This window comes from Misgurnus anguillicaudatus, chromosome 19 (genome assembly GCF_027580225.2).
Source record: "Misgurnus anguillicaudatus chromosome 19, ASM2758022v2, whole genome shotgun sequence".
Taxonomy (NCBI): domain Eukaryota; kingdom Metazoa; phylum Chordata; class Actinopteri; order Cypriniformes; family Cobitidae; genus Misgurnus; species Misgurnus anguillicaudatus.
This window is the reverse complement of record NC_073355.2, coordinates 50,907,841-50,934,022: the sequence shown is the minus strand read 5'-3', so window position 1 is coordinate 50,934,022 and position 26,182 is coordinate 50,907,841. Positions and strand designations below refer to the sequence as shown.

The 26,182-nt window shown below is 39.3% G+C and overlaps 2 protein-coding genes across 3 annotated transcripts in view; both read left to right on the top strand.

Moving 5' to 3' along the window:
* The first annotated feature begins 2,480 nt into the window (after positions 1-2,480).
* LOC129422851 (uncharacterized) overlaps positions 2,481-26,182 on the top strand; it is a 469,570-nt gene continuing 445,868 nt past the window's right edge. Inside the window, exons 1-2 of one of the 2 annotated variants that reach the window (XR_012358898.1) lie at positions 2,481-2,706; positions 3,597-3,731. Coding sequence is in view for 1 of the 2 variants with exons in the window: in XM_073856538.1 (XP_073712639.1) it covers positions 2,619-2,706 (88 nt within the window). In the remaining variant the exon portion in view is untranslated. Of the gene's footprint in view, positions 2,707-3,596; positions 3,732-26,182 lie in introns of those variants that run through there. The other variant, XM_073856538.1, reaches the window with a different exon arrangement.
* On the top strand, positions 18,985-25,579 carry LOC141350774 (uncharacterized). Its single transcript, XM_073856552.1, has 2 exons — positions 18,985-19,112; positions 22,823-25,579. The coding sequence occupies exons 1-2, from the start codon at positions 19,019-19,021 to the stop codon at positions 24,172-24,174; spliced, it is 1,446 nt and encodes a 481-aa protein (XP_073712653.1). The 5' UTR covers positions 18,985-19,018; the 3' UTR covers positions 24,175-25,579.

Below are 26,182 nucleotides of genomic sequence, written 5' to 3'. Positions count from 1 at the left end.
AGCAGACACCTTTATGTGTAGATTTATTTCTGCAGTCAAGTCACCAGCATGCAAAATGTTCTTAATCTTGATTTTCTGAAAGTGATGGATGGTCCAAATTGTTATGCACATGCTATTTTTAAAATAAAGTCAGTAAGTTTACAAATTGTATTTTAATCTCAATAGTATGACACATATGACAGCGTGCATGTTATTCTATTTAAATACATAATTTGACATATTCAAAATTCAGTGTGTTAAAATGATTCATACAGTAGAACAGATATCTGTCAAATGTGCTGCATGGACAGATAATTAAAAAAAGTTACATTAGAATATTTTTTCCACATGACTTTAAATCTCCAATTTATTAAACTTGTAAGTCTATAGTTTCTGTCTTTAATTCACTTGAAGATGCTAGTATTGCATTATTATTGTAGCTAGTATTATAGTGCTGTCCACCTCACAGATCTTTCATATAATGACGCTCCATAGACTCCTAAGACTGAGGTCAGAGGATAGTATTCACACTGTACCTTATTAATTGTTTTCTTATTTCATGCCCATATTAAAATAGTCAGTGTTGCTTTTTTTGCAGCATATAGTGTATTATCCTGCATGAAAGTAGATTAATTTCAGAAGACTTGATTCATTTTTTCCCGTCCCCATCTTTAAGGTACTCTATATATCTTCCAGAAGTTCTTTTGGCCCCCTCAAGGGACCTACCATCTTACTTTCCAATATTCCAGTCCAAACCAGCCTTGTTTGAACATGTTGGCTATTCACCAACAATCCAGAATATACTATTCAGTGTATTATGGCATGTGAATGAATAAAATTTTTTGAAAACCTCATGAAGCTCAGAGCAAATGTAGTATTTTTGGAAGCTTCAGTTTGTGGGTGGGGTTGAAATCCACTGTTATGCACTGAAGGATCCCATATTAAGGGCTTTTTGGTAGGGGTGCACCAATAGGGGTTTTTTTTGGGCCGATACCGATTTAAACAGACAACTTCTGGCCGATATTAAACACTTGTATACAATACTACCTCCTCTTGATATTTCTGCAGAACACTCGTTGCAAACGGCAATTTTTTTTTTATTAATTTTTTTTTTTTGGTCTTTTTCCGAGATTTTTAAGAAAGCCCAGACCACAGACATTTTCCCAAAATACTCTAGACTGCATGGATCACATGAATGAGTAATCTCGCGTGATTAACTACTTGATTTATTATTTTTTCCCCTCATTGCACTGACAAACTAATTTATACAACTTATTTTGTTTTGCAAAGTATTTAATTATTTTGATAATTATTGTTAAAAATGCTGGATTATGCAACACACATGCAAGTCATTGCCTTTATGCGGTTAATTAATAAACAATCGGTATCTGCCTTTCTCGTGCTGTTGCCGATATGCCGATGGTTTCAAATTCATCAAAAATCGGCCGATAAATATCGGCGGGCGATACATCGATGCATCACTACTTTTTGGTATTACAGGGACACCAGGATGTTTGCTGCTTAGCAGTGCCATATTTATGGTTGCCTTTTCCTAATATTTTCCTTAAAAGATTCTTCATATGGTCAAATCCTGTACATAAATCTTATAATAATTCAATGATTTCAGTTTAGTTGCACCAAATATAAATTGCTATAGGAAATAAATAGCTTTTTTAAGATAATGCACACTTTTTTGCATCAAATACTGTATGAGCACATAGTAGTAGTTAACTGTTTGCAGTTTCATGATGAATTTTTATGAGTTTTATCAATTTTTGCATCAGTGATTCTGTTATCGACCCCGTGGTCTGTTTAAGAATGCCGTGAACGTTCACTTATCCTAGCTAGCTACACCTGGCTTGACATTTCTGCACGTTCTCATCCTGGCTTAGCAATCGTGCAACAGACTTAGCCAGGATGGGCTGATTAAACTAGGTCAAGCTGGGTCTTTTTGTTATCCTGGCTTTCTTAATTCTACTTTTGTGCAATACCCCCCTGGATTAATCTAAATCCTGTCCTGGAAACCACCCCTTAAAGTTTGTTTGTAGGACCTACAGTTATTGTACATTTTGTACAATTACACCGAAAGTGACAGGAGTGCAAACGTTACCTCAGTTGTCTGTTGACAAATAAAGCTGAGGAACAGAGAGCTTAAAGTGAAGCATGAGACTCTGTTTCTCATGTTTTGCAGATTTAAATGCAATTAGCCGGCCGATATATTGGTCAAAACCTTAATCCCCCAACAAAACATTTATTCGAATTAAAGTAAAATCACGCAGGTTTACACCAAACATAGATTCAGATCTGTAATTAATGCGTGAGAAAACAAGTGAATCATTACACCCCATAACATAACAGTCAATCTTAGCATAACATGAATGTCAACGTTGGAAAAAACCCATTATCTGTCATATATAAACTAAATAAATGAGATGTTAAAAAGTTTGAAATCGATGGTGAATGTTTTACTGACATTAAATGTTTTAATGTCTCTCTTTTCATTTCTAGTTCACACCCATAGAGTAAAAGTGATTGAGATGTTCAGTGAAGCTCCTCCTACAACAATCCACCAATAAATGCTGGAGTCAAACACACAGAGAAATCACTCCATGTGTGACAACTGAAATCTTCATGATATAATGTTGATGCTGGTGAAAGAGGAGCTTGAGAAGATGACAGATCCACAACCATGCAGAATAAAGGAAGAAGATACTGAGGAACAAATAGGTTGGTGTCTCTTTTTAAATCCTTATTATTGATGGTTGAGGAATAATCATAAAAACATTAAGAAACATGAGGGGAAAAATTTGAAAGTCTGCACTTTAGTTCATAATGGAGGATCATACTTATGCCGAGCCACAGGAGAAGGAATCATCGTTGCCAAAAAGGGAATTAAAAAGGAAACGTGACGGCGAATTAAAAAAACGAGGGTAAACATTGCACTTGTGGTGTTCTCAGTCAAAAATGACCGGCCTACAGAAAATAGTTTATAATCAGGGTCTTCAAATGTCTCAGACAGAAGAGAGAAAATAAAGAGATGCACATTGTGTGCCCCAAAAGATATCCAAACAAGCACTGTCTGTTTTAAATGCACCCATTAACAAGGCACATGAAATAGACTATTGTCATTCATGTGTATACGTTCAGTAAATGCATTAGATGCATGCATCATTTACATGATTTCATAATCTCTGCATTTTCGTAGCAAAGTGTCACACATATATTAGCAGAAAGTTGAAAAATGTTGTATTTACTTCGCAAAAGCGCAGCCGTGTCCTCTATTGCCATGGGAGCGTTATGAAGTGACGTGATTATGTGACGTCAACATCATTGCAGCTTTTGCAAGTTTCCGCAGTTTTTGCAAGTTCCGCAATTTTCGCAAATTCCCACAATTCCATCGCATAAATTGCTTAAATATCCCACATATTCCATCGCATTTTTTAAGAAAACGTGCCGCAATTCGAGGATTTTTGCCCGCAACAATCACAAAAAAACTCTGCGTTTTTCTGGAAGGACTGAATGTACTTCACATTAAAAATAACATGGATACATGACATCTCAAATGTGTTTTGTTAATCTGATTTATCAATATGAACTATTTACTGTCTTTATTTTAGATATGATGGAAGTGAAAGAGGAGAGTCAAGCTGAAGTGGATGAGAAACATCAGATTATAAAAATAAACCATAATGTTTCACAGAAAGAAACTCTGAAGACAGAAGACATAAAGTGTGAAACGAGTTTCAGTGAAGATGAATGCCCGGCAGATCACAAGAGGACTCACAGTGAAGAGAAACCTTTCACATGTCAACAGTGTGGAAAGAGTTTCAGATATAAAAGTAAACTTGAGGCTCATGTGTGGATTCACACTGGCAAAAAAGCATTCAAGTGCCACCAGTGTGGAAAGAGTTTCACCTTTCATTCAGGCCTTTACCGACACAAGAAAGTTCACAGGGGAGAAAAGCCACACGCGTGCCAGCATTGTGACAAGAGTTTCCATTTACAAGTGAACTTAAGATACACATGAGATCTCACACTGGAGAGAAACCACATGTGTGCCATCAGTGTGGAAAGAGTTTTACAAGTGTAAGTGTCCTTAACAGACATTTGAGGATTCATACCGGAGAGAAACCTTTCACATGTCAACAGTGTGGAAAGAGTTTCAGAACAAAAGGTCACCTTAAAGTACACATGAGGATTCACACTGGAGAGAAACCACACGTGTGCCATCACTGTGAAAAGAGTTTTATAACTGCATGTGAACTTAAGAGACACATGAGGACTCACACAGGAGAGAAACCTTACACTTGTCAACAGTGTGGAAAAAGTTTCTCTCTTGAAAGTACCCTTAAGATACATGAAAGAATTCACACTGGAGAGAAACCTTACACATGCCATGAGTGTAAAAAGAGTTTTCAAACAAAATCTAACCTTAAGTCACACATGAGAATCCACACTCGATAGAAATCATTCATGTGTCAACAGTTTGGATATGGCAACACAGTTTAGAAATCAGCTGAGGTCTTATTAATAAAACTGTCTGGAGGATCCTTACTAAAAGTCTACATGCGCACAAAAGGCCAAAATATCAGGGGCCCGTTTCAATAAGGAGGTTCAACAAACTCTGAGTTTAAACTTGAACTTCTGAAATTATGAGTTTTCGGTTACAGAATCGCTGATCTGAGTTAGTTCAATCGAGTCTGAGTAGGTTAACTCTGAGTGAAGCGCGTGCATAACCACAATGAAAAGCCATCATCAATGGAGCTCAGATTTTATGATTTACCATAGCAACAGCACGTGACAAAGAGGTCTTAATCATTTTTACTACTAAAACTGAAAGTGTTACTGCAAGTGTAATGCAACTACGAGCTATATTTTAAAGAAAACATTTTTTGTTGGAAATTGCTACTTTAGTAAATGCGTACATTTAATTTTTCATCACGGTTAAAATATCAGAAATAAATAAACCGAGGACTGTGCGTTATTATATTCATTTTCATGCAGATGTAATCCCATGGACAAAAAGATGACAGTAGCTCAGCTAAAAATTAAATTAGACATAATACTTCGGCATAAAATGCTACGAACCTGTCATGAATAAAACAGAAATACCCCAAGGGCCGAGAATATGTCAGCCCAAACCACTGCACAAAGCACTATCCACTAGACCAGCGATAATGATGAATGAATTCATAAGAAATGTAAAGTCAACTGTTCAGATGTAAGAGCACGGCCACAAAGACTGATATTAGTGACGTAAGGATGTTTATATATCTAAAATGACTGCAAAAAATAATAATTTCGCTCACATAAATGTAAGTGGATATGACAGAAAACCACTCGGGGTCTCAAAATCCTCTCGCGATATAAATGTAACTTTCTACAAATAAATGCAGCATCATCATCTACAGGATCCTCTATAAAAGTACTTGACATTTTAGTCACTAAGACGATCTATGCGCATAAGTATATCATATTAGCTTTACAAGTCATTTCAATTTACTGTTTTAATTATTTAGTTGAAAGTTTAGTGTAATTTATAAAAATGTAAAGTAGTAAGTTAAACTGGTTTGTACTGGCAATTTAATAATAACTTAAAGACAACTAAAAACATATTTTACAGTGTACATAATAAAAATGTGCGCAATGAATGAATGTACTAAAGCAACTAACAAGATTAAACACGGCTACTCCTTTTAAAAAGCGGAGGAGACCACAAGAAACTCAGAGTTTATAGGATAAAATCTGCTTTCGACCAGGTTAGGTTCAGAGAGTAAGTTACCCCGGAAACAGACTCTGAGTATAAATTACCTCTCCTTCTGAAACAGGCTTGACTTACCCCGCTGTCTCAGGTTTAACCTACCTCCCATTTTGAAACCGAAAACTCAGAGTTTGCACTTAACCACCTTTCTGAAACGGGCCCCTGGACTTGTTTTCTTGTGAAACGTCAACAGTCGCGGCCCAAGTACTGCTCCAATTCGCATGAAGCCAAGTTCACATAACATCCCAGCATGTGTTCTTGATCCGCTCATGTTATTGAGGAAGGATGCATCAGGAGGCAGGGCTGGACTGGTAATCTGGCATACCGGGCAAATGCCCGGTGGGTCGATGTCCTTGGGGGCCGGTGAATATAATATGATATATATATTTTTTTAATTGGCCAACGACCGGCCTCATAAAGCATGGACAGCGGCCCATTGGTTCATTTTCCATACTGACACTGGGCTGGCCCAATCATCTCTTAACAAGCTCCACCCCTCCCCTTCTGTTTCTTGTGTCAGATGGAAACAGAGAGCGATGATCTGACACACACAAGAAACAGAGAGCGAGTATCATACAGACGTATCATAGTCATACATCTCGCACTATTTTTGTCTGACCAGCCCATAACACTCGTTCATCGCGCAACGCAGCCCGTTGCTTTCTTTCTTTGTTTTAATGTAATTCATTAATGGCGCTAAAAGGTGTGGTGCCAATGTACTGCATTTTCCAAAAAAGTTAGCGTAAGATGTTTTTTTTTTTCGGACAGACCGGCCCAGGAGACACCTAATCAGCAGCCCATTGGTTCTTTTTGATTAGACATTTGGCTAGCCCAATAACAACTTTTAGGCCATTTTATGAAGCATGCAGCGTCAGTGTGCGTCTGTCAAAATAAGAGACGACTGAGAAGCGAGTTGACATGCGGTAAGCAGAACTGCTTTTAAAACACTGTTGTTAGATATCCTCTTAATAAAACACAGTCAAAAACACAAGTCATAGACCAATGGCTGTTTGTAACATGACAGTGATTACACTGCTATAAAATACAGTGTGGGCAGAATTATTACATCAAACTTTTGATCACAGTTTTTATCAAACATATTTTACTAATTCCAAACCAAATTCATTTTAATAACTACCATTAATTTTGTAAATAAAGCATTTATAAGTAATACATTATTGTTAATGATGGCTGGCTGGAGAAAAAAGCACCTTATATTCAAGTGTGCAGAATTATTAGGCACATTTTCTTTTACATTTAAATGGGCCAAAAATGTTTAACACACACTGGACATTCATTATTTATGTCCATAAGAAAGATGCCATGCATGGAAATTGCAAAATTGAGGTGTGACCATTATACAAGAAATCCTGATTTGGCCACCAAGGGCTTAAATAGAATGTAAGGAAAAGATATATACAAAATTAATGTTGGTTATTAAAATGACTGTGGTTTGGAATTGGTAAAAGGTGTTCAGAAAAAAAGTGATCAAAATTTTCTGCACACACTGTAATGGGGCTTGTAGCTTGTCATTGTATCATTTATTTTGTCTCAGTGTTACATAAGGTGCACAATATTGTACACTCACTGGCTTATACTATTATTTTTAAAACCCGCAAAGCCTTTTACAGCGCTTACATTTTTGTAATGTCACGTGTCAGCTCTTATACTTTTTTTACTTAATCATAATATGGAGTTATAGTCAAGGTTGCACAAAGATTTGTGATCCTATGTAGTGGGCCGGTCTGGGCCAAAATGCCAGGGCCAATTTTTTGTCCCAGTCCAGCCCTGTCAGGAGGTGACTTGTGTGGACTTGTATCAGCCAAGTTTCCCAGACCTTCAAATCTGTGGTCAGTTAGTAAAGATAGGACGTAATATTTAAATATTTTCCTCTGACAATTTTGGATATGTGAGTTCAAGTTGATCGGTTTCATCTCTGCAAATCCTTCAGAAATGTGCTGCTGGCTCAGTGCATCTGCTCTGCGTTTCGGTGTCTGATGGTCAAACATGAAATATTCCCTTTGGATATATCTAACTGGCATTTTCTGTCTCACCAATTTATTTCACTTTATTATTCATGTTAAGTCTGTTATTTGTTATTATTGTTTTAACTGATGTTAAAGTTAAGTTTCATAACTTAAATCACATATATTTTCTATAGAATCTGAATCACTGCCTTTGTACTTTATCTAGATATTTTACTTGTGTTTACTTCATGTTGTACAAAAATTTTGTACTTTTATAATAAATGGTTGTGTTTTATATCATATTTCATTTTGTAATAAATGCATTAATCAACGTGTTTGTTGCCTGAACCACATATTCATATTTTTATATGAAAACAAGCAATATAGTAACAATTTAGATAAATGGTGGACTCCTAAATTCCAATTCAATTCTTGAATTTGAATTGATGTCAAAAACAGGATTTAGAATTACAATTCGAATTTAAATTAAAGGAAGCAGAATTGCAATACAGTAGAAATTCAAAGAAATTCATATACATATTATACAGTAAGTGAAGTGTTAAAAATGAAGCTTTCAGTATATGTCAGATATGATTGCATTACATATTCTAAAAATTATATTAGTTTGAATTACTTGTACAGATTACATTAACAGGAAATGTTTTACCCCAGCAATTAATGTTAAAAACTCTAATCACATAACAAATAATTAAGTTTGATTTTTTGTAATTGTAATTTTGTGGAACATGATGGAACATGACTTCATTTCACAGAATGCTTTACTTTAACCAAGTATTTAAAATGGTTGCCAAACAACTGTCCAAAGTAACTTTCCTAACACTGAATGTATGTGAGATTCTTTATGTTGTGTGACTGTGGAATTTCTTTGAATTGCCATGAATTTAATTCCACTTCCTGTCATTCCAATTCAAATTCAACTTCCTGTTGGCCGGAGTCAATTCAAATTCCAATTCATGAATTGAATGGAGGCCAATTGAATAATATGAATAATTGAAGATAAACAATTAACATTGCATTCATAACATTAATGTAACAAAGCTGGCTACTGTATGTCATATCCATTGCTATAGTTTAAATATTAAACACTGAACAGTAAAGAATTATACACTTTTAGGGCTAGCATGTGGTTTAACAATGGTGCGCTGGCATGTACCACGCATATGCGCACACTGTAAAAAAACTTTGCTGCATGCCTTAAATTTTTTGTTAAATCAACTCAGATTTACAAGTCATGTCAACAGAAATTAGTTGTCACAATTTATAAAATATAGCTGAGAAAAGTCAACTTAAATTTATTAGTTATAACAACTCAGCTGTAGTTATAACAACTAATCTCTAGTCAAGAAAAATAATAGTAAGTTGAAATGACTTGTAAATCCAAGTTGATTCAACAAAAAATTTTAAGGCAGCAAAGTATTTTTTACAGTGCATACATTCGTTTACTCTACATAAAACACTTTAACGATAGTTCACTTTAAAATGAAAATTCTATCATCATTTACTCAACCTCATGTTGTTCTAAACCTGTATGAATTTCTTTTACTGATGAACACAAAAGAAAATATTTTGAGAAATGATGGTAAACACACAGCAGTAAGTGACCATAGACTTCCATCGTAGGAATAAAAAAATATGCTGGAATTTAATGGGTAACTTTGTGCTTACCATCATTTATCAAAATATTTTCCTCATTATTTATCACAATACTTCCAAAATATTTTTTTCCTACTATGGAAGTCAATGGTCACTTACTGCTGTGTGTTTACCATCATTTCTCAAAATATCTTATTTTGTGTTCTATACAAAAAATAAATTCATACAGGTTTAGAACAACATGAGGATGAGTAAATGATGACAGAATTTTCATTTTAAAGTGAACTATCCCTTTAAATCCACACTTTTAACAATATAATTACACTAATGACATAAATATGTAGAAACGACAGTGGCAAACGTGAAATATAAGCGTAACAGAATTAAATGACCACATAAAACCGTTTAAATAATAATTATTAAGCTTAATAAACCAATTCACGTTATGGCAAATATAAGAAACAGAAGTCAAACCGTACAGAACACAGGATTGGTCATTACCGAAGTCCAATAAGATGCACTTACTTCGCATTTAAGCACAAATACACATAACATTAAAGAAATTGTCCTTAAAGCAACAGCAAAAGTTTGCGTTTTTGTGGGCGGAATGCTCGTCTGCACATAGATCGCGGGCGCTGATTGGCTGCTGCGCTGGATGCTCTGCGTCAATCAATCTCAGCAAGAAAAAAGAGATCTTATTAGCGAACTTTCATAATTACTATAATAACAAGTAACAGCCTTTTCAACAACTGCATAAACAAGTCTAAATAAGCAATAAAAATGGAAACACATTATTATCTCTTAAAACTTTATATGACAAAAATTATATTTAAAGGAAATATTCTTACAGTGATTCAAAGATGCACACATTATTCCATGTATTATTTCCTGTTTATGAGCACGTTGGTCTCTGGCCTCGCTCTGTTATGTAATAGCTGGTTGACAGGTGCGCTGTAATGATACAATAAAGTGGAGGAGGCAAGCGCAGAAGATCAACACAGTTTTATTAATAATGATGGTAAATATAATGAAACAACAGAGTGAATGACTGAGTCCAGGATGTTGGCAATGGTGAACGAAGGTCTACGGTGGTGTGAAGAGTGTTGAATGGTGAAGTCGATGAAGAGTGTGATGATGGCCAGTGGATAGAACCAGGAACAAACCAAACACTCACACGGAGACGACAACACGAACACAAATCCGACACGACGACGAGAGACGATAATCCAAGTGATTGCAGCAACATGAAATGAGGATCTGACAACAGGGAGAGAACAGGGTGAGTATTTGTAGCTGATGGGTGATGAGGATCAGCTGGAGCGAGGCAATCATACACAGGTGACAACACTTAATCAAACGAGCACATGGCAGAGGTGAGTGAACAAACAAACATACACACACACATGACACGGAGGAAACAGAGGATTTCCTACCGTGACAGTACCCCCTCCCCTAGGAACGCCCCTTGGCGTTCCCAGCCTGCTTTACCTGAAGATTGTAATCATCAATAAGGCGGTGATCCAGTATGTCCCGAGCAGGAACCCACCTTCTCTCCTCCGGACCGTAACCTTCCCAATCCACCAAGTACTGAAAACCGCGTCCCCTCCGTCTAGAGTCCAGAATACGATTGACCGAATACGTGGTTTCCCCATTAACGATACGAGGCGGGGGGGGAACCGGGGCAGGCGGATTAAGACGGGAAAAAATCACCGGTTTAATTTTGGACACATGAAAGACGGGGTGAACCCTCCTGTACGCAGGAGGAAGGCTAAGACGCACTGTTACCGGATTAATGATTTTGGTAACAGAAAACGGGCCAATAAATTTGGGTGCAAGCTTATTCGAAACGGAACGCATCGGAATGTTCTGGGTTGAAAGCCACACTCTTTGACCGACGACGTAACGGGGAGGCTTCGACCGGTGGCGATCGGCCTTAGCCTTGGTGCGCGACCTTGCCTGGAGTAGAGCTCTACGAGCTCTGGTCCAGGTGCGGTGACACCTCTGGACTAGTGCGTTTGCGGAGGGGACCGACACCTCGGATTCAGTACTAACAAAATTAGGTGGTTGGTACCCTAAACTACACTTAAATGGAGACATGCCCGTAGATGACACTGGCAGAGAATTGTGTGCGTACTCCACAATTGAGAGTTGTTGACACCAGGATGAAGGATTGTTGGATGCCAAACACCGCAATGCCCTTTCGACATCCTGATTGGCTCGCTCGGTTTGACCATTGCTCTGGGGATGGAACCCGGAAGAAAGACTAACAGTCGCTCCTAACAATTTACAAAACTCTCGCCAGAATTTGGACACAAATTGGGGACCCCTGTCAGAAACCACGTCTGTCGGAAGGCCATGTATACGGAAGACGTGGTCAATGACAGTTACCGCTGTTTCCTTGGCTGATGGCAATTTGGGCAAGGGGATGAAATGAGCCGCCTTCGAGAACCGGTCCACTACGGTTAAAATCACCGTATTACCCTTGGAGGGTGGGAGGGCGGTAATAAAATCTAGCGAGATGTGGGACCAGGGTCTCGAAGGGACAGACAGCGGTAAGAGTAACCCATCTGGAGGTCGATTGGAAGTCTTACCAACAGCACAAACCGAGCAAGCCAAGACGAAGTCGTGGACATCACGAGCCATACCAGGCCACCAAAATCGTTGCTTGACTAGAAATCTAGTTCTACTAACCCCTGGGTGACAAGCAACACTGGAACAATGACCCCACTGGAGAACGTCTGACCGTAACCCCTCCGGCACAAATAAACGGTTCGGTGGGCAACGAGCCGGGGGCGTTACCCCTTCTAAGGCAGTCAACACCTTCGATTCGACCTCCCATCTGAGCGCGGAGATAATGATGGTCTCCGGTAAAATGGGCTCGGGAGTAGCAGTACGATCGGAACGCTCAAAAAGACGGGATAAAGCATCGGGTTTGATGTTTTTGGAACCCGGCCGGTAAGAAAGTGTAAAATCGAAAAGACCGAAAAACAATGCCCACCGAGCCTGCCTGGAGTTAAGTCTTTTAGCAGTTCTAATGTATTCGAGATTCTTATGGTCCGTCCATACAATGAAGGGTACACCCGACCCTTCAAGCCAGTGACGCCACTCCTCCAGTGCTAATTTGACGGCCAACAACTCCCGATTGCCAATGTCATAGTTAACTTCCGCAGGAGATAAACGATGAGAATAATACGCGCAAGGATGAACCTTTCCGTCTGAGGATGCGCGCTGGGATAACACTGCTCCTACCCCCACCTCTGACGCGTCGACCTCCACTATGAATTGACGTGAGTGATCAGGGGTGACAAGAATAGGAGCTGAAACAAAGCAGCTTTTCAGTTTGGCAAACGCAGCCTCAGCTGCGTCTGACCACCTGAACGTCAAACTAGGGGAGGTCAAAGCGGTCAGAGGCGCGGCTAGTTGGCTGAAATTGCGAATAAAACGCCGATAAAAATTGGCGAACCCCAGAAATCTCTGCAGGGCCTTGCGAGACTCTGGGGATGGCCAATCTACCACAGCCTTAACCTTCTCAGGATCCATGCGAACACCCTCAGTCGAAATGATGTGTCCTAGAAAAGAAACAGACTGTGCATGAAAAACGCATTTCTCCGCCTTGACAAACAATCCATTCTCTAGCAACCGCAGAAGCACTCGTCGTACGTGTTGCACGTGTTCCTGGAGAGACGAAGAAAAAATCAATATGTCATCCAGGTAAACATATATGAACTGATCGACCATGTCTCGCAACACGTCATTAACGAGTGCTTGGAAGACTGCCGGCGAGTTAGATAGACCGAAAGGCATCACGCAGTACTCAAAATGGCCACGAGGGGTGTTAAAAGCAGTCTTCCATTCGTCCCCCTCCCTAATGCGGACCAAATGATAAGCGTTACGTAAGTCCAATTTAGTGAAAACGGCCGCTCCTTGCAACCTCTCAAAAGCTGAAGACATAAGCGGCAAAGGATAAGTATTCTTTACCGTTATGTTGTTCAACCCTCGGTAGTCAATACAAGGTCGCAGAGATCCATCCTTCTTTCCCACAAAAAAGAACCCCGCCCCCGCTGGAGAAGAGGAAGGGCGAATGAACCCCATTGCTAGAGAACTGGATATATATTTCTCCATGGCCGCCGTCTCTGGAATAGACAAGGAATATAACTTGCCCTTAGGCGGAGAGGTACCTGGCAATAACTCTATCGCACAGTCATAGGGACGATGAGGAGGAAGAGAATCAGCCCGCGACTTACTGAACACCTCCTTCAGGTCGTGGTACTCCGCGGGCACGTTAGTCAAATCCACTGCTTCCCCCTGAAACACAGACTCAGAAACATTAACAACAGCAGACAAAAGACAAGACAAATGACACTCCTCGCTCCAGCTAACCACAGATCCGAGACGCCAATCGATCCTGGGGTTGTGTTTATGGAGCCAAGTGTGACCGAGAACAATGGGAGTCTGAGGTGAGTCTGTGATGAGGAATGAAATCTTCTCCGTATGGTTACCAGATGTGATGAGTGAAACAGGAATGGTGGTCTGAGTGATGACTGGAAACTTGTGTCCATCAAGTGCAAAAGGTGCAATGGGGTGTTTGAGAGAGGTGAGAGGAATCTTGGTCTTACATGCGAAATTAAAGTCCATGAAACTGCCCTCGGCCCCAGAATCCACCAAAGCGTGTTGATCCAGTGTGTGAGTAGACCACCGTAGTCTCACCGGAAGGAGTGTCGATGAAGATGAGGTCTTCCTGGCAGAGATCCCACCCGATAGTAGCCTCAGATTTACTATCGGGCTTGATCTTTTACTGGGCAGCGCTGGATGTGATGTTCTGGACTGCCACAGTATAAACACAGTCCATGGGATCTCCGCCTGTTCCTCTCCTCCCGGGAGAGCCGAGCTCGCCCCACCTGCATGGGTTCCAGATCTCCAGGTGGGCTGACCGCAACCTCTGGCCGCCGATGCTGAACCTCGGGACTGGTTGTGCGAGTGGTTCTCCCCCTCCGTCTGGCGGCTTGGTCTAGCCGGTTGTCAATACGGATAGTGAGATCGATTAATCCATTGAGTGAAGATGGAAGTTCCACAGCTCGAATCTCCTGTTGGATGCGGTCAGCCAACCCATGCAGGAAATGATCCCACTGCGCCTCTTCGTTCCACTTACACTCCGCCGCCAGGGTGCGGAACTCGATGGAGTAATCAGATACGGACCTCTCTTCCTGACGTAGGTCCGCTAACAGTCTGGCCGCCTCTCTCCCGGCGACGGAGCGGTCGAAGACCCGTTTCATCTCCTCCGAGAGGGCGTGGAACGAAGAACAGCAGCTGTCGTGGTTCTCCCACACCGCCGTCCCCCAGAGGGCAACCTTCCCCGTGAGCAAGGAGAGCACGAACGCCACTTTCACTTCCTCGGTGGTGAACGTGCGGGGCTGCAATGCGAAATGCAAAGAACAATGAGAGAGAAATGATCGATGGATGTTGTTGTTGAGCCTGAAGGGCGAGCTCGGAAACCTTCGTCACCATTGCTTGGAAGGCTCGACCCATCTCATCTATCGCCTTGTCCTGGCGATCCATACGACCCACAGCTCTCTGTAAAAACTCTTCTAGATGAGATGGGGAGCGATCGCCTGCTGCCTCCATGATGGTCAGATCCTTCTGTAATGATACAATAAAGTGGAGGAGGCAAGCGCAGACGATCAACACAGTTTTATTAATAATGATGGTAAATATAATGAAACAACAGAGTGAATGACTGAGTCCAGGATGTTGGCAATGGTGAACGAAGGTCTACGGTGGTGTGAAGAGTGTTGAATGGTGAAGTCGGTGATGAGTGTGATGATGGCCAGTGGATAGAACCAGGAACAAACCAAACACTCACACGGAGACGACAACACGAACACAAATCCAACACGACGACGAGAGACGATAATCCAAGTGATGCAGCAACATGAAATGAGGATCTGACAACAGGGAGAGAACAGGGTGAGTATTTGTAGCTGATGGGTGATGAGGATCAGCTGGAGCGAGGCAATCATACACAGGTGACAACACTTAATCAAACGAGCACATGGCAGAGGTGAGTGAACAAACAAACATACACACACACATGACACGGAGGAAACAGAGGATTTCCTACCGTGACATGCGCATCCCCATCTTTCAAACAGGTATCATTTTGTAAAGTTACTCCCTTAGAAAAAATTACCATGAATTTATTATTGTGACAATGTGTGTTTTTTTTTTGCAGATTGATTACGATTTGTATTTCCCTAATTTTACTACAAAAACCATGGTTAAGGTTATTATTATTTTATTTTTTTGACCATGAGGGTTGGTGGTCTACGAAATGTTCCGTTATATTTTTTGGTTTCACTCCGCCCCTTGCTTTCAAGCCTTGCAAGTGGACTAAAATCAACTAGGCAAGATATTATATATGATATTCTTGCAAGTTTATTGAGAAATAGTAATACAAGTCTTATCGGTGCGGTTTCCTGGACAGGTTACAAGTCCTAGACTAAAATATATGTAAGAGCTGTCCAAACTGATAACAACTTGCACTAACATATCTTAAAATACATGAATGCCCTTTGTTTTGCCTCAAAATGCACACAAGTAGGGGAGACCGGGGCTGGTTGTCTCACAGGTTGGTTTTCACACTGCTTATTCCAGACATACTACATGGCACTGTGGTACAATTTTGATATCAGTTTGTTAGCCTTTAATAGCTTACTCATTTGCACTTGAAATTTTGCTGAGCAAACACAAAACATTGAGGTTAGGAGACAATTTTTAATTTTTATGGGTCAGAGTAAATTTTCATGTTGGTGTTGTGTTTGTGTTGAGATCTTGTAGGATATTAGTCATTCAAAAACAAAACACTCATTAAAAAGCCAAAAGTAGTAGCTTTATTTTGAGTCATCTTTTAGCTATCAAGTTAAAGCCGTGTGGCAGCTAGCTTAGCATGTTTGTCAGGAAGTCAGTTGGGAATGGTTGTCTCATAGCTTGCGGGGTTGGTTGTCACATGTGAGTATTGGACATGTAGACCTTTTAAGACTGTTTCTCTGTTTGTTTATTTTTGTTTGCTGTTAAAATGAAATAAATAAAGCATTAAATAAAGAGGTTTTAGCACTAAAAATTATTTCTTTTTATTTCTCAACACAGTAGACAATAATGGGCTTTATGCCCAGCTGCACTACTTCCTGGGCTTCGGCCGGCTTCTTGTTTCCTGTCTGCCATTGTTGGACGGGCTGATTAATCCAGGTGTGCCTGACCTCAGTAGTCACAACAACAATAATCAGACTCACCTGGATTAGTCGGTTTGTCCAGGGGTGGCAGGCGGGAGACAAGGAGCTGGCTGAAGTTCATAGTGCAGCTGGGTATGAAGCCTATTCAAGTAACTGATCACCCACTTTAATCCCATTGTTTAAAAATAAGGGCCATTAATAACAACTATCATAGGGGTGGATTCATATTAAAACTTATTTGCCGTTTCTAGCTTAAAAAACTAAAAAGTTACACATTATCTTTTCAGATCCCAATTTATAACTGAAATCCTATTGAACCTCTATAGGGACAACCAACCCCGTGATGGGGTTGGTTGTCACATTGTGTCAGAGTGTCTTTGATGGTTAATTACTTCCTGTTACAATACAATCGAAAAGTAAAAAGTATACACATTTAAAGCCAAGACTCCAAAGTTTAATTTCATGTAGGAATTACTGCTGAAAGATTTTTTGAAGATGAGCAATTCATGCATGAGTAAAAATTGTGACAACCAACCCCGGTCTCCCCTAATGTTTTTAATAAGGCATGTTTGTTAAAACTAGTTATATTTCCTAATTAAACTAAGGCCTAGTCTTGGTTTAAGATAATCCCTCTCCGGGAAACCACCAAATTATGTTTCTGTGGGTCCCTGCTCATGTGTGAGTGAAGGATAATGAAGTGGTTGACAAACTAGCTAAGCAAGCTTTAAATCATCATGCAGATGTTGACATACAAGTGGCTCTTAGTAAAAAAGAGATCACTTGTAATAAATGGCATAAAGCATGAAATATTGATAGCAAGAGCAGACATCTTAATAGCGTTCAGCTACCTTTTGGAAATGGAAGAAGTGCATTTAAGAACAGAAAAGAAGATATTATCATTTCACGTCTATGAATCAGACATTCTGGACAAAATTATTCCCTTTTAAAATAGGAAAGCATGCAACTGGTAAATGCAGACATTGTAATCAAACAGAGACAATAGAGCATATTTTATGTCAACACAGTAAGAAAATAAAAAAAATATCACTTAATCAGGAAATGGAACAAAATGGGCTTAAAAAACCTTTTGGAATGTAATTTAGAGCAACAGAAGAAGTATAGAGCCATTATAAAATGAGTTAAAGAAATCGGGTTATATGGGATAATTAGTGTTTATTCCTTGCATGTCTGTACTCCACACTCCAGTACAGCAGGGGGCGGTAGTGCACCATAACCAACCGCCATAAAACTCCAGAAGAAGAAGATTCGAATCAAAAGAGTCGTAAAGGGTTTGAAGCCTCGCGAATCAGCGATCGTCCATAGAACTTGATGTCTCCACGTGTAAATGCCTCTGTGTGCACTGAAATAATTAATCCGTCTTCGATTATTTTATTGGTTTGTCAACAGAAGACAGGATTTCTTAATACGCTAACCGTCAGCAGTGAGATGAAGTTGAAAATCTGACCCGGACTCACTGTTGTCTCTGGAGCAGGGATTCATTGTCCGGACAGCGTCATAAACATCTCCTGACTCATACAGTTGTGTACTTTGAGGTAATGTCCAGCACGTTTAATAACAATATTATTCAATGTTTTTACACATGTATTATGAACCAGTGTACTGTGGAGATTGAGGACTAAAAACAGAAGATGTGCGCTATTCAGACAACTTTAAAATGACCTCAGAACTGCATCTGTATTTAACACTTCTTATTTTAGTTCTTATTTACCTTTATATTTTGTAACGGTAGGGGAGTGAAGAATAAAGGCGTCGTTAATTATGTAGGGTTAAAATACCTGTGTGGGTCCTGATTCATTTTCAATGCAGTACAGGAAAATCCTGCTGCAATACAGGTGATGTCTGCATCATTTCACTTTGACATGCGATTAATAGCTTTTATTCAAAACCTTGATCGCTCAATTAATTTAAAAAAGGAAAATCTCCCAGGTTAACACGGTCTACACCAAACATAGATTCAGATTCTGTAATTAATGCTTGAGAAAACATTCTGAAGTGAAACATTTAAAAAGTTTGAAATAGATGGTGAATGTTTTACTGACAATAAATGTTTTAATGCTGGAGTCAACACCAAACATAGATTCAGTTTCTGTAATTAATGCTTGAGAAAACATTCTGAAGTGAAACATTTAAAAAGTTTGAAATAGATGGTGAATGTTTTACTGACAATAATGTTTTAATGCTGGAGTCAAACACACAGAGAAATCACTAAACGTGAAAAAAGGGGAATCCAAGGCACTCTTCATATATCGAAAGGTAAAAAGCCTTTATTTAAATATGGCTATAACATTAAAAACATGGCAGTAACCCTTGGGTTTAGTATACCCTACACCAAAGAGCACCTAACTAATTTTTCCCAAACAAAAATTTTTTCAGCTATTTTTGAGCACTTTGGATTTTTTCTGATTTCATGACACAGAGAAATCACTCCATGTGTGACAACTGAAATCTTCATGACAATGTTGATGCTGGTGAAAGAGGAGCTTGAGAAGATGACAGATCCACAACCATGCGGAATAAAGGATGAAGATACTGAGGAACAAATAGGTTGGTGTCTATCTTTCAATTTTTATTATTGATGGTTGAAGAATAATCATAAAAACATTGAGAAACATGAGGGGAAAATAAACTAAAATCCATGAGATGATAAGTTTCTGCATCTATAATAGATTCAGTAGAATTAGATTGAAACATCAGGTAAAGAGTTTTATCCGAAGCAACCTTCAGTGGATTAAATGACTGTGATCTCCATGTAATGCTCTACTACAGTTAAACCTCATGTTGTGTTCACGTCATTATAGAGACAATTTTCTTTTACCCAAAAATTGTAGTTAAAGGGACATTTTGTAGAGGCACTAGAGAGCACTATTTGTTTTAATGCAATATTCAATTTCCTCGTTAGATGGGAGAAATTCCTACACAATGTCCCTTTAATGTTATTTCACCAGACTTAAATTACTACATTAACTATAACAATCTCAATCTTTAAATGTATTTCCCCACCTTGTTACACTTGTGGTGTTCCCAGTCAAAAATTACTTGCCTACAGAAAATAGTTTATAACCAGGTCTCAGACAGAAGAGAGAAAAGGAAGAGATGCACATTGTGTGCCCCAAAAGATGTCCAAACAAGCACTGTCTGTTTTAAATGCAAAGCACTCATTAACAAGGCACATAAAATAGGCTATTGTCATTCATGTGCATACGTTCAGTAAATGCATTAGATGCATGCATCATTTACATGAGTTCACACAAAGTTTTTTCATTTTGGTTTAACGACTCAGATTTGATAATGACTCTGTGCATTAGTGTACAGAATAAAAGCAATTTAAAGCAAAGTTCCTAGTTAAACATTAAAGTAGACTTGTGTGATCAACAGGAGTGATTCTAAGATTTTCATTTTAGGGTGGTTCAGCCCCCCAATGAGGGCATAATAAAAAATATTATGTAAAAAATGTTTTTGAATACAGTGTAAGGTTACGACTATATGAAAACAGTTGCATAGCTGGAATTTAATGGGGTGGTCAAGGCTACTTTACGAGGTCCATAGTCAATGAAAGGGAACAATGTGCAAACTCTATCAAAAAGCATGAATGATTCTCATAATTACTGATTTCTTGACAGAGACTTCAACAGGTAGGCCTACTATAACCCTTAAAGGCGGAGTGCACAATGTTTGAAAAAAGCTTTGGAAAAGGGAGTCGGGTCGACTAACAAAAAACACTTATAGCCAATCAGCAGTAAGGGGCGTGTCTACTAGCCAACATCCTTTCCGGGGCTGCGTGTGTGTGGGGGAGGGGGTCTATCAAAAGAAGGTCCAGATTCTATTGGGGTAGGAGCGTGTTTGTTTGGGTGATTTCAAATGTCAACACTTGCTTTCAAACATTGTGCACTCCGCCTTTAAGAAAATAAACCATGTTTTTTTATGGTAAAAGTGTAGTAACCATGTTTTTTGTGTGTATTGATAACTATTACCTAAACATGGTTTCACTGCAGTAAACATTGTGAGTATCATAGTAAACAAATGAAATAACAAAGACAGCTATTTTGAGACGTGTTTATTTGACTGTAAACCAAAAAAGAAAACACAGAAAAATCTGTGGACAACATAAACAACATGGTACAGTGGCTAAGATTAAACCATACTAGCAATAATGTAATGTATAGAAGAGAGACCAATTAAACCAATGTCAGCTGACTCCCTAGGGCTTGAGGAAAAACTCTGCTAGGTGGAAAAAGTCCTAGGAAGACATTGATAGAGAGCCAGACATAGATGATTCATAGATGACATAATATTCAGTCGAGCTCAAAATTATTCACACCCTTTGTAAATATGACCAAAGAAGGCTGAAAATAAATCTGCATGGTTAAAACTTTTTATCTTTTATTTAAAAAATCTACAAAAATCCAATCTTTCATTGGAGAATAATAATTTTAAAATGTGTGAAAGTCTCATTATGAGAGAAATATCTCTAATACACACTGCTCACAATTAATCATACCCTTTTTATTAAATTCTTTTTGCAACCTCCTTTTGCCAAGAGAACAGCTCTTACCCTACAGTCACATTAGCTACAAAAGTGAACGACACCGAGCGACACGCACCCGCTTGATGGGCGTTCCTTGGCTAGTTTCTAAAAGCGGTATCAAAAGTCACTTTAGAGGTATTGTTAAGTTACAAGAAAGATGTTTTTGGATTTAAAAGTATTTATTTCTCGATAAAAGTAACAAAATATTTGAGATAAAATGCCAAACTTATCAGATATATACATAAATGCGCATTTTCCGCCATCTTGAATTATTTTCTCAGACTCGACCACAGACCTACGTCACGTTGCTCTTTCACTCCGATTGGCAGTCGCTTTGTCGCATCGCTCAGTATTTGCATAAAATAGCCTGCTTGTCTATTTTGGCCCCGCCTTGCTCGCGCAGTTGCAAGCTCGTCGCTTGTCGCTGGCAAACGGCCACTTCCATTGAAAATGAATGTTAGCCTGTCGCTCTGTCTCTGTCGCTTGTAGCTAATGTGACTGGGGGGTAAGTCTTCACCTATAATGCCTGATGAGTTTGGAGAAAACCTGATCAGAGATCATTCCTTCATTCAGAATCTCTCCAGATCCTTGAGATTACAGCTTCATGTTGGTGCTTCTTCTCTTCAGTTCATCCCACTAGTTTTCTTTAGGGTTCAGGTTAGGGGACTGGGATTGTCATGGCATAAGCTTCGTTTTGTGCTCAGTGCCTCATTTTTGTGTTAGTTTTGATGTTTGTTTTGGATCATTGCCCTGAAAGAAGGTAAAACCATGGCCCATTATATGATTTCTAACAGGGACAGTCAGGTTTTGATTTTTTTATCTGTTGGTATTTCATAGAATCCACGATGCCATGTATCTGATCAAGATGTCTAGGACGTCCAGCAGAAGAATAGGCCCACAACATTAAAGATACAGCAGTATATTTTATTGTACACATGGGGTACATTTTACTCCTGTGTGCACCAAACTAATGTTGAGTGTTTCCTGCTAAAAAGCTATTTTTTTGTTTCATCTGACCATAAAACCCATCCCGTTTGTAGTTCAAGTAGTTTAGTTACTTTTCAAATGTAGTACACGAGTATATGATGTTGACTGCAAACTACAGCTTACAGATAGTTTGTCACACGTAGATTAATATGAAGGGAATAACATTTTTTTAAGTGTTTTGTTTTAGACATATAGTAAGGTGATGGTTCAATTAAAGGAATGTTAAAAAAAAGCTGTGAATTAACAAGGTATTACTAAACCTACTGTATGTTGTAGGTATAAAAGAGCTAATCTTCTAATTTATATATCATTTTGACAAATGGCTTAAAACAATACACTGTATATTCACATAAAACCATACCTGCAGTAGCCCACCTTTGTCCTGTATTTTATAGTAACAGTCAGCAACCTTAAATGTATATATGCCTCAGGAGACTTTAATATGGCATTAATGGCAAAAAAGTGCTAGTAAAAAGGTTGGCAAAAAAATGCATCTCAAAATTCATCAGATTGATGCTTTAAATATGGAATTTTCTAAATTACGAGGGAGCAGCCGACGTACCCCCCTAGGGTGGTAATATGCTTTTCACCTTTTTTACCCATGCCCGGATATTGGAAACACCACAAGTGTTATAGGGTTTTGAACACAAAACTACAAGAATGACATAATGTACTTCACATTAAAAATAACATGCAAACATGCAAGTTTATTAATATGAACTATTTACTGTCTTTATTTTAGATATGATGGAAGTGAAAGAGGAGAGCCAAGCCGAAGCGGACGAGAAACACCAGATTGTAAAAATAAACCATAATGTTTCACAGAAAGAAACTCTGAAGACAGAAGACATAAAGTGTGAAAATAGTTTCAGTGAAGATGAACGCCCTGAAGATCACAAGAGGACTCACAGTGAGGAGAAACCTTTCACATGTCAACAGTGTGGAAAGAGTTTCAGAAGAAAAGTTAACCTTAAAGCACACATGAGGATTCACACTGGAGAGAAACCTTACACTTGTCAACAATGTGGAAATTGTTTCACCTTTCAATCGAACCTTAGCCAGCACAAGAGGACTCACAGTGAGGAGAAACCTTTCACATGTCAACAGTGTGGAAAGAGTTTCAGAACAAAAGCTCACCTTAAAGCACACATGAGAATTCACATCGAAAAGAAAAGACACCCATGCCATCACTGTGGAAAGAGTTTTACAACCGCATCTGAACTTAAGATGCACATGAGGACTCACACTGGAGAGAAACCTTACACATGTCAACAATGTGGTAAGAGTTTCACCTCTCAATCGAACCTTAGCCGGCACAGGAAAACTCACAGTGGGGAAAAGCCACACGCGTGCCAACATTGTGACAAGAGTTTCCCAAATACAAGTAAACTTAAGATACACATTAGAGTTCACACTGGAGAGAAACCGTTCACGTGTCATCTGTGTGGAAAGAGTTTTATAAAAAAATGTTACCTTAATGTACACCTAAGTAGTCACACTGGAGAGAAACCATACGTGTGTCAACATTGTGGCAAGAGTTTCAGGACAAAAACAAACCATAATGTACATTTGATCACTCACACTAAAGAGAAACCGTTCACATGCCGTGAGTGTAAGAAGAGTTTCAAAAATAAATGTAACCTTTTAACACACGTGAGAAGTCACACTGGAGAGAAACCTTACATATGTCTTCAGTGTGGAAAGGGTTTCACAAGTGACTTCAATCTTAAGAGACACATGACAATTCACACCGCAGAAAAACCGTTCCCATGTCAACAGTGTGGAAAGAGTTTTAGAATAAGAGCTGACCTTAATGTACACCTAAGAATTCACACTGGAGAGAAATCATGTGTTTGTCATTTCTGTGGAAAGAGTTTTGTAAAAAAATGTTACCTTGATGAACACCTAAGAATTCACACTGGAGAGAAACCATACGTGTGTGATCGGTGTGGAAAGAGTTTCAGGACAAAACCAAACCTTACTGTACATTTGAGAACTCACACTGAAGAGAAACCGTTCACATGCCATGAGTGTAAAAAGAGTTTCAAAACAAAAGCTACCCTTAACAGACACATGAGAATCCACACTCAATAGAAACCATTCATGTGTCAACAGTGTGGATATGGCAACAAAGTTTAGAAATCAGCTGAGGTCTTGTTTATAAAACTGTCTGGAGGATCCTTAATAAAAGTCTACATGCACACAAAAGCCCAAAATGGCGTACAGCAAAAAAAGATTCAGGCCGTTTCTCAATATGTGTTCTTGTCTTTACTTGTGTTGTTGTGAAATGTCATCAGTCGCGGCCCAAGTACTGTTCCAATTCCAAGTTCACATCAAGTCAAGTTCACATAACATCTCAGGATGTGTTCTTGATCCACTCATTTTTGGGCGACACAGTGCCTCACAGCAAGAAGGTCTCCGGTTCGAGCCCCGGCTAGGGCAGGTGGCCATTCTGTGTGAAGTTTCTGCATGTTCTCAGTGTTAGCGTGGGTTTACTCCGGGTACTCCGGTTTCCTTCCACAGGCCATAACATGCAAATTAGGCAAACTGGAGATACCAAAATGTCCCTCCCCCAACCTGTGTATGGATCAACTTGTCTGAATAAAACTTGTGTATGGATTAACTGGTTCTCACCATGAATATAGCCGTAGATGCTGGAGTGACGTTAAAAAATGACGGAAGAAGAAGATCCGCTCATTTTATTGAGGACGCATCAGGAGGTGTATTGTTTTTACGACAGCCAAGTTTCCCAGAATACATTTTGCGTCAACGACAACAGAGTTTAAAGGCAGCACAATTTACAAAATATTACTCTTTCTGTGTCATAAAATGCAACCGTTTAGTTGATGAGAATAGATTAATAAACTTTACATCTGTGGTCAGTTTTCTCTGACAATTTTGAAAATGTGAGTTCCAGTTGAGTTCAGCGGCCAGTCAGCGCAATGTACATCGCCAAGTGCAGCCTAAAAGTATCTGATGGTCAAACATGAAATATTCTCTTTGGATATATCTAATGGCGCTTTTCCATTGCATAGTACTCCACGGGTTGGTTTAGTTTGGGTCGGGTCAGCTTACTTTTGGGAGCTTTTCCATTGGGTGCAGTACGTAGTATCCAATACTTTTTTTCGTACCACCTCGGTTGGGGTTCCAAGCGACCCGAGCTGATACCAAACGTGATGCGAAAACACTGTAGGTCACTGATTGGTCTGAGAGACTCCTCACTACAGCGTCATCGCTATAATGTAGATTAGCTTTACCTGTGCTAGGCTAGCTTCACTGTCTCGAGCAAAAATGTTGTCATCTGTGCTCTGCTGTAATTTCCCAAACTCACGAAAAACATCCACAGGTTGAGAATCAGGGACACCATAACAGTTTTTTCCAAACTTGCAGTTTGTGGCGGAACATTCGCGACGAGCACATCAGCTTAAATGCAACTTAAATGAGGCCCAGCGGAGCAGGTGTTTGAACAGAAACTATCATGTGAGATAGAGGTAACGTTAGTGATCTGCTACTGCTCTGCTACTGTTCGGACGCTTTTGCTTACTGCTCTGCGCTCTGCGCTTTGCTCTATCGCTTTTATATTTTATCTTATAATTTTAACTTCAGCAAATCAGCATAGTGCTCAAACAACAAAGCTTGGCATCAACGTCAATTTACAAACTTTCGGGACTGGAGGATTACAAAAAAGTGGAATTTTTCATCCGTCTAGCCTCCCACCGCCATCAGCTTACATTCCAGAAGGAAAAACACAGCTGCCTTCATTGAAAAGGATAAGAAAAAGGAATGCCTCATCAACAATCTACTTGCTGCACAAACTGCCACAGACTTTTACAAAGGATTGCTGTTCTTGAAACAAAGTTACTTACAGGACTACCAAACCAGACGGAACACACAACAGAGCTTCGTCATCATGGACGCCCTCAGCAAACAGCCGGTGAGTCCCATAAATCTAATGATCAACACACTAATCAATGGTACAAACAGGGAGCAAGACCCAAAATCACTCAAGAAATCAGACTGTCACGAGCATCACATTTTGCCGCAATAGCTTCCTCTACGCCAGATACAGCTAGGACAAGGATTGCAAACACTGACTTTCTAC